The sequence below is a fragment of the Salmo trutta genome, chromosome 15 (genome assembly GCF_901001165.1).
Source record: "Salmo trutta chromosome 15, fSalTru1.1, whole genome shotgun sequence".
Classification (NCBI taxonomy): domain Eukaryota; kingdom Metazoa; phylum Chordata; class Actinopteri; order Salmoniformes; family Salmonidae; genus Salmo; species Salmo trutta.
In genome coordinates, this window is record NC_042971.1 from 43,411,578 (window position 1) to 43,421,113 (window position 9,536).

A 9,536-nucleotide genomic window follows, 5' to 3' on the forward strand; every position below is an offset into this window, starting at 1 on the left:
TTTAGAATTATTTTATACCAAAGGATGACCATTACTTTATTTTATTGCAATTATCCAGCAAATTGTAAATAGATAGGTATGGCTGTCTCACATGATTGATTTTTATCCCATTTCCTCAGCTCTACCTTTTAAAAACAGGCAGATATCCATTTACAAATCAGTATTGTTGCAATTTTTTCCAGCACGTTCTTTGAACTCTGTGCTTGACTGTGAACGGCTGTTCAGAAAAGGTGCCCCCCATTGTACATTTAAGTCTTTGTCCCACTGTATGTTGAAAGCCTTTGTTCACATACAGTACAATGAGTGTTTCAGAGTTTGGGAATATGTCTGGTCAGCCCATTCTCTCCTCATCCAGCTCAATAGACTCCATAACGTCCAGCAACCAGCTCCCACATCAAATATAGTTATGCAGATTGCTTGCTTTGGCATTTTTCCAGATTTGGATAGGAAAGAAAGACATTTTCCTAAGGTAAGTTCCTCCAGAAATAATTTATTAGGATCTGTATGTGCTATGTGGACATTTTCAGCTGTATTTGCATTTTGGCAATGACAGTCTGCAGTCAGAGTTTTCCTTTTCACCATGGACTGTTTGTTGAATAGGTTGAGTAGAAGGGTAGGGTACATTTACAAAGTGTACATTTATTCAATTAGTGAGGTATTATTATTAGTTATGTAGTTTGTGTCTCGGTATTATGGAGAGTGTAACCTATTTTTCATTTTCTCTTTCTACTTCATAATCATTTACATTAAGCATTTTTTCCATAGTATTTAGAATAACCCAGATCACTAATTTAAACAACACATACAATTGAAGTCAGAAGTTTACATACTCTTAGGTTGGAGTCATGAAAACTCATTTTTCAACCACTCCACAAATATCTTGTTAACAAACTATAGTTTTGTCAAGTCGGTTAGGACATCTACTTTGTGCATGACACAAGTAATTTTTCAAACAATTGTTTACAGACAGATTATTTCACTTATAATTCACTGTATCACAATTCCAGTGGGTCAGAAGTTTACATACACTAAGTTCACAGTGTGTCATGCCCTGACCATAGAGAGCCTTTAATTCTCTAGCCTTTAATTCTCTAAATTTCAGTAATAAATTATGTGGAACTCAGAACACGCTGCGCCTTGGTCCGTCTCTCCACACAACCATGACAGAAGATCCCACCACAACAGGACCAAGCAGCGTGCCCAGGAGGAGATGGCATCCTGGGCTTTGGAGGAGATCGAGGAGAAAATATCCTCATGTCAGGACACGAAAGCCTGCCGTGGAAGCAGACACGAGGAGAGAAGGGAGGACAGCGACGACGCCGGGGTTCAAAGACAGCCAAAAAGACAGCCCAAATTCTTTTTTTGGGGGGGGGCACACGGGGTGGTCGGCGGAGCCGAGGGGTGAACCAGTGACAACCTGGGAGGAGGTAGAGAGATGGTCGGTCGACCCAGGGAGAGTGCCAAAGCCCGCCTGGGAGTCAATGGAACAGTGCGAGGGGGGATACCGAAGAATGGAGTTGGCGAGGAGTATGCTGCAACGCAGGCGTTTGGAAGAGCGTGTCACCAGTCTGGTGCAATCTGTGCCGGTCCCACGCATCAGGCCTCCAGTGTGCCTCCCCAGTCCAGTATGTCCTGTGTCCCCTCCTCGCACTCGCCCTGAAGTGCGTGTCCCCAGTCCGGTACGTCCTGTGCCTGCTCCCCGCACTCGCCCTGATGTACGCCTCCATAGCCCAGTACGTCCTGTGCTAGCTCCCTGCACTCACCGTGCGAAGTGTGTCATCTGTCCGGGACAATTTGTGCCGGCTCTACGCACCAGACTTCCAGTACGCCTATACAGTCCGGTACATCCTGTGCCTGCTCCTCGCACTCGCCCTGAAGTGCGTGTCACCAGTCCAGAGCCTCCGGCGATGGTCCCCAGTCCAGAGCCTCCGGCAACGGTTCACAGTCCGGAACCCCCTGCGACGGTCCACAGTCCGGAACACCCTACGACGGTCCACAGTCCAGAACACCCTACGACGGTCCACAGTCCGGAACACCCTACGACGGTCCACAGTCCGGAACACCCTGCGACGGTCCACAGTCCGGAACACCCTACGACGGTCCACAGTCCAGAACACCCTACGACGGTCCACAGTCGGAACCCCCTGCGACAGTCCACAGTCCGGAACCCCCTACGACGGTCCACAGTCCGGAACACCCTACGACGGTCCACAGTCCGGAACACCCTACGACGGTCCACAGTCCGGAACACCCTGCGACGGTCCACAGTCCGGAACACCCTACGACGGTCCACAGTCCGGAACACCCTACTACGGTCCACAGTCCGGAACACCCTACGACGGTCCACAGTCTGGAACCCCCTACGACGGTCCACAGTCCGGAACCCCCTGCGACGGTCCACAGTCCTGAACCTCTTGCGACGGTCCACAGTCCTGAACCTCCTGCGGTGGTCCACAGTCCGGAACCCCCTGCGACGGTCCACAGTCCGGAACCCCCTGCGACGGTCCACAGTCCGGAACCTCCTGCGACGGTCCACAGTCCGGAACCTCCTGCGACGGTCCACAGTCCAGAACCTCCAGTGACGGTCCACAGTCCGGAACCTCCTGCGACGGTCAACATTCCGGAGCCTCCAACGGGGGTCAACGGTCCGGAGCTTCCAGGCAAGGCGTACAGTCCCGCTCCAGGGCAGGAGCCTCCCTCTGCGCCGCTGACCAGTCCAGGCACGGCGTCCAGTCCAGCTCCAAGGCAGGAGCCTCCCTCTGCGCCAATGCCCAGTCCAGGCACGGCGCCCAGTCCAGCTCCAAGGCCAGAGCCTTCCTCTGCGCTGATGCCCAGTCCAGGCACGGCGGCCAACTCAGCTCCATGGCCGGAGCTGTGGTCTGGGCTTGGCCAAAGTCCCGCACCAGAGCCACCACCGATGCTGGCGGATCCACGAGCGGAGTGGGTACTTCACCCCGCACCGGAGCCGCCACCAACGCTAGATGCCCACCCGGACCCTCCCCTATAGAGTCAGGTTTTGCGGCCGGAGTCCGCACATTGGGGGGGGGGGGGGGGGGGGGGGGGTACTGTCATGCCCTGACCATAGTTGGTTAGGTCAGGGTGTGACTAGGGTGGGTTATCTAGGTTGTTTTATGTCTATGTTGGCCTGGTATGGTTCCCAATCAGAGGCAGCTGTTTATCGTTGTCTCTGATTGGGGATCATATTTAGGCAGCCATTTCCCCACTGGTTTTTGTGGGATCTTGTTTTGAATGAGTGCATGTAGCACCTTTGTCGTCACGGTTTGTTGTTTGTTTATTTTTGTTGTTGGTAAATTTCAGTAATAAATTATGTGGAACTCAGAACCCGCTGCGCCATTGGTCCGTCTCTCCACACAACCGTGACACAGTGCCTTTAAACAGCTTGGAAAATTCCAGAAAATGATGTCAGGTGTCATGGAGGTGTACCTGTGGATGTATTTCAAGGCCTACCTTCAAATTCAGTGCCTCTTTGCTTGACATCATGGGGAAATCAGCCAAGACCTCAGAAAAAAATGTGGACAACAAGTCTGGTTCATCCTTGGGAGCAATTTCAAAACGCCTGAAGGTACCACGTTCATCTGTACAAACAATAGTACACAAGTATAAACACCATGGGACCACGCAGACGTCATACCGCTCAGGGAGGAGACGAGTTCTGTCTCCTAGAGATGAACGTACTTTGGTGTCAAAGTGCAAATCAATCCCAGAACAACAGCAAAGGACCTTGTGAAGATGCTGGAGGAAACATGTACAAAAGTAAATATATCCACAGTAAAAGGAGTCCTATATCGACATAACCTGAAAGGCCGCTCAGCAAGGAAGAAGCCACTGCTCCAAAACCGCCAGAAAAAAGCCAGACTACGGTTTGCAACTGCACATGGGGACAAAGATCATACTTTTTGGAGAAATGTCCTCTGGTCTGATGAAACTGTTTGGCCATAATGACCATTGTTATGTTTGGAGGAAAAGGGGGGATGCTTGCAGGCCGAAGAATACCATCCCAACTGTGAAGCACGGGGTGGCAGCATCATGTTGTGGGGGTGCTTTGCTGCAGGAGGGACTGGTGCACTTCACAAAATAGATGGCATCATGAGGGAGGAAAATTACGTGGATATATTGAAGCAACATCTCAAGACATCAGTCAGGAAGTTAAAGCTTGGTCGCAAATTGGTCTTCCAAATGGACAATGACCCCAAGCATACTTCCAAAGTTGTGGCAAAATGGCTTAAGGACAACAAAGTCAAGGTATTGGAGTGGCCATCACAAAGCCCTGACCTCAAGCGTATAGAACATTTGTGGGCAGAACTGAAAAAAAGCGTGTGTGATTAAGGAGGCCTACAAACCTGATTGAGTTACACCAGCTCTGTCAGGAGGAATGAGCCAAAATTCACCCAATTTATTGTGGGATGTTTGTGGAAAGCTACCCGAAATGTTTGGCCCAAGTTAAACAATTTAAAGGCAATGCTACCAAATACGAATTGAGTGTATGTAAACTTCTGACCCACTGGGAAAAGCTGAAATAAATCATTCTCTCTACTATTATTCTCACATTTCACATTCTTAAAATAAAGTGGTGATCCTAACTGACCAAAGACGGAATTTTTACTAGGATTAAATGTCAGGAATTGTGAAAAACTAAGTTTAAATGTATTTGGCTAAGGTGTATGTAAACTTCTGACTTCAACTGTATATAAAACCAAAAACATCGACATAACACATAGAGAATGGTTCAATCATAGTTTGTTAACACAGTGTACTGTAGGCTGTCTTTTTATTTGTAAATAAATTCTGTGTTCACATAAAGACACTAATCTGTATCAAAGGGAAAGTACAAAAAGCCTATATGAAAAAACAATTCATCCAAGTATTTTGAGGCCCCTCTTATGGATGTTGGATAATGTGTTGATAATGTGTGTTGATGTGTTTTATGGCTTCATGCTTCTGTTGACTGAGCATGAGCCCATCCTGCAATAGAGAATACATTTTCAGTAGTGAGACTAACATGTATTGAGGGCTCACTTATTAAAAGATCTTGATAAAGTACAAGGAAATAAGACAGTGTTGCAGATGAGCAGGCTCCATCGATGTCTCACTCCTTCAAAAGATTCATGATGTAGCATTAATATTGATTTGTCTCCGGGGCATAATGCTGTTGTAGTGTGGTGGGTTCAACACACCATAGGCCTGCTGCTGTTTATTCTTCACCTGTGTTCCCCCAGGTTAAGAAATGGGAGACTGGTCCATTCTTGGCCGCTTCCTAACGGAGGTGCAGAACCACTCAACGGTGATCGGCAAGATCTGGCTGACCATGCTGCTTATATTCCGCATCCTGCTGGTGACCCTGGTAGGGGATGCGGTGTACAGCGATGAGCAGTCCAAGTTCACCTGCAACACCCTGCAGCCTGGATGCAACAACGTCTGCTATGACACCTTCGCCCCTGTCTCACACCTGCGCTTCTGGGTCTTCCAGATCGTGCTCGTCTCCACACCGTCCATCTTCTACATTGTCTACGTGTTGCACAAGATCGCCAAGGATGAGAAGTTAGAGATTGAGAAGATCCAGGTGGTCGCCAAGCACCCTCCTGCACGTGAAAGGCTCAAACATGTAGGGGTGGAGGGTGGGGAAGCCGTGGGGGCCAGCAGCCCCTCCTTCAACCCCCGCTATGAGGAAGAGTGGGGCGCCCGGGAAGGGGAGTGTGTGGAGCAAAGCCTGCTGGAGGAGGACTTGAGGGAGGTGGGGAAGGACCCCACCGAGCTGTCCAGCCAGATACTACTGACCTACATCATCCACGTGGTGCTGCGCTCCATCATGGAGATAGCCTTCCTAGTGGGCCAGTACTACTTGTTTGGCTTTGAAGTGCCTCACCTATTCCGCTGTGAGACCTACCCCTGTCCCAACCGGACTGACTGCTTCGTGTCTCGTGCCACGGAGAAGACCATCTTCCTCAACTTCATGTTCAGCATCAGCCTAGGCTGCTTCATCTTGAATATTGTGGAACTGCACTACTTGGGCTGGGTCTATATTTTCCATGTGCTGTGCTCGGCCTGCTCCACATGTTGCGAGCCAGAGCGGGACCCTGTGGAACGCGTGGACTTGTATCACAACCACAACCCTCTGCTGCTGCAGCTCAAACACTCCCTACGAGGCAGGGTGGTCCTGCAGACCCCCCCTCCCATGTCCCAGGAGAAGAGCAGTGGCATCTTGTCAACCCACACCCCTGCCATCTCCTTTGAGACTGACTCCACAGTAGAGTGCACCTCCAAGAGGAGCCCAGATGAGAAAGAACGCACTAAGGCCAAACTGGCCAACATGTCCAAAATAGGCAGAGGCAAGAAGTCCTGGCTGTGAACTATCAATCTCTCCTTTCCTTTAAATATTCTTCCTTTGCTTCCTCCTCTGATTGCATTTGTTCATCTGACGATTGATTACATTTGTTTACAGGAAGACAGAGTGCAAAAGCAACAGTCATTTGAGTCTTTTGCAGTTAATCTTAAGAAATTCCCATAGCACACAAAACAGGAGAACCCATAGTATGCAAAAGCATTCAGACTATGTGCTCACATTTCTGTGTACAGGGCCGGACCCTAGCCTTTTGGGTGCCCTTAGTGAGATTGAATTAAAATGTTTTGCCCGAGAAGTGGGGTGGCCCCCTAACCAAATCCTGCTTAGGGTTACCAAAAGGCTACAAACATTTCTGTACAAACAGAAAGCACATACAGTCTATGAGCACATACAGTCTGTATGCTTTTGCATACTATGGGTTCTCCTCCTTTGCGTGCTATGGGAAAAATGTATGTTTAAAAGAAAATTTCCTGCAATTCTACACATTTTACCTTAGGGAGTAGGGAAAATGTTACAGTTTTAAAGCAAGCTTTCTCCAATTCTACACATTTTGTCAATACTTGACATGTTAATGATATCTGAATGAGAGTGACTAACAAAATCAATGAGGAACCCCTGGAGGTCACGGTTCCTGGGCACATGCCCTGCATGCCAGGTCAGTATTTGGCCATGATTATTACATGTTTAGATAACTGTCTAGAATAACTTACTAATCAAAAAATTGTTAGCTGACTTGGCTAATTGAGTGACTTTCAGTGACTGATATAACAAGAGAAAAACTCCTGGTGCACAGCCAGATTTCTAAATTGCACATTGTGTATTCTACTACTCTAACTAAAAAAAATGTGCTGCTTATGCCTGGAGTGTACATGGGTACAAATGCAACCACCTTGGTAACTATTCATATAACATCTTTAATATAACCAATGATATGGTTTCAAAAGGAAATAACACTTGCCACTATTTCAACATATACAGTGCATTGGGAAAGTGTTCAGACCCCTCTACTTTTTCCACGTTTTGTTACGTTACAGCCTTATCCTAAAATTATCCTTATCCTATTTTTTCATCAATCTACACACAATACCCAATAATGACAAAGCAAAAACAGGTTAAGAAATTCTTGCAAATGTACAAAAAACTAAAACTGAAATATCACATTTACATAAGTATTCAGACCATTTACTCAGTACTTTGTTGTAGCAGCTTTGGCAGCGATAACAGCCTCAAGTCTTCTTGGGTATGACGCTACAAGCTTGGTAAACCTGTATTTGGGGAGTTTCTCACATTCTTCTCTGCAGATCCTCTCAAGCTCTGTCAGGTTGGATGGGGAGTATCGCTGCACAGCTATTTTCAGGTCTCTCCAGAGATGTTCGATCGGGTTGAGTGGCTGGCACTCAAGCACATTCAGAGACTTGTCCCGAAGCCACTTCTGCATTGTCTTGACTGTGTACTTAGGGTCGTTGTCCTGTTGGAAGGTGAACCTTCGCCCCCAGTCCAAGGTCCTGAGTGCTCTGGAGCAGGTTTTCATCAAGGATCTTTCCCTCGATCCTGACTAGTCTCCCAGTCCCTGCCGCTGAAAAATATCCCCACAGCATGTTGCTGCCACCACCATGCTTCACCGTAGGGATGGTGCAAGGTTTCCTCCAGATGTGACGCTTGGCATTCAGGCCAAAGAGTTCAATCTTGATTTCATCAGACCAGATTATCTTGTTTCTCATGGTCTGAGAGTCCTTTAGGTTCCTTTCGGCAAACTCCAAGTGGGCTGTCATGTGTCTTTTACTGAGTAGTGGCTTCCTTCTGGCCACTCTAAAATAAAGGCCTGATTGGTGGAGTGCTGCAGAGATGATTGTCCTTCCACAGAGGAACTCTGGAGCTCTGTCAGAGTGACCATCGGGTTCATGGTCACCCCCCTGATCAAGGCCCTTCTCCCCCGATTGCTATGTTTGGCCAGGCGGCCTAAGAATAGTCTTGGTGGTTCCAAACTTCTTCCATTTAAGAATGATCAAGGCCACTGTGTTCTTTGGAACCTTTCATGCTGCAGAAATGTTTTGTTACCCTTCCCCAGATCTGTGCCTCGACACAATCCTGTCTCTGAGCTTTACGGACAATTCCTTCGACCTCATGGCTTGGTTTTTGCTCTGACATGCACTGTCAACTGTGGGACCTTATAGAGACAGGTGTGTGCCTTTCCAAATCATGTCCAAACAATTGAATTTACCACAGGTGGACTCCAATCAAGTTGTAGAAACATTTCAAGGATGATCAATGGAAACAGGATACACCTGAGCTCATTTTTGAGTCTCATGGCAAAGGGTCTGAATACTGATATAAATAATATATTTCTGTATTTAAAAAAACAATTGTTTTTCGCTTTGTCATAATGGGGTATTGTGTGTAGATTGACGAGGAAAATATTTAATTTAATCCATTTTAGAATAAGGCTGTAACGAAACAAAATGTGGAAAAAGTCAAGGGGTCTGAATACTTTTCTGAATCCACTGTACAATAAACAAATTATTTTGACAATTTATCAAGTTATTATTATAAACATTTTTTGGGGGGCATTTTGTCATAAAATGATTTTTTTCAGTGCAATACCAGTTGTACCTCATGTTAGAATCTAGTGATTCTAAGAGAAAATTGCCCTTTTCCTTTTGATTAGAAGATGACTTGAGTAACTTTAACGAGGTATCTTTTGAGCAACCGAGTACTGTTATTTGATGAGAATGTGCTCACTCGGACTGTGTTCATATGAAAAACAATAAGAAAAAAAAATGTGCCCAATATTCCATTACGGAAGGATAGCATCTGTAGTGAACTAGTTGTGAACTTCGTAGCAAAGAATGTATCAAGAATGCCCTGTTGAGCAGTGAGCCCATTTCAGACCCAAGCACTAACTTTAGTTGCCTTGGTTTGGTAAATTGGATCTCCAGGAAAACAATGTCATACATTTTTGTAGATCACTGAATAAAATGATTCCAGGATTAACAGTGGATACTATTGTGTTTTGTTCCATGTAGCCTATGAAAAGAAACATATCATCGAAACAGGCAAAGAATAAAGGAGATATGCTAAACCTACATCTGAACTCTAACCAAGAAAAGTAGGACAGCTGTTAAAGGGATAATTCACCCAAATTATAAATGATCACATTGGTTTCCTTACACTGTAA

The 9,536-nt window shown here is 46.5% G+C and overlaps 1 protein-coding gene across 1 annotated transcript; it reads left to right on the forward strand.

The window, feature by feature from the left end:
- Window positions 1-454: 454 nt before the first annotated feature.
- LOC115148311 (gap junction delta-2 protein-like) lies at window positions 455-6,367 on the forward strand. Its single transcript, XM_029690239.1, has 2 exons — window positions 455-469; window positions 5,238-6,367. The coding sequence occupies exon 2, from the start codon at window positions 5,246-5,248 to the stop codon at window positions 6,365-6,367; it is 1,122 nt and encodes a 373-aa protein (XP_029546099.1). The 5' UTR covers window positions 455-469; window positions 5,238-5,245.
- Window positions 6,368-9,536: the final 3,169 nt, after the last annotated feature.

Coding starts and splice junctions, on each gene's coding strand:
- LOC115148311 (XM_029690239.1), top strand. CDS start 5,246: ATGGGAGACTGGTCCATTCTTGGCCGCTTCCTAACGGAGGTGCAGAAC.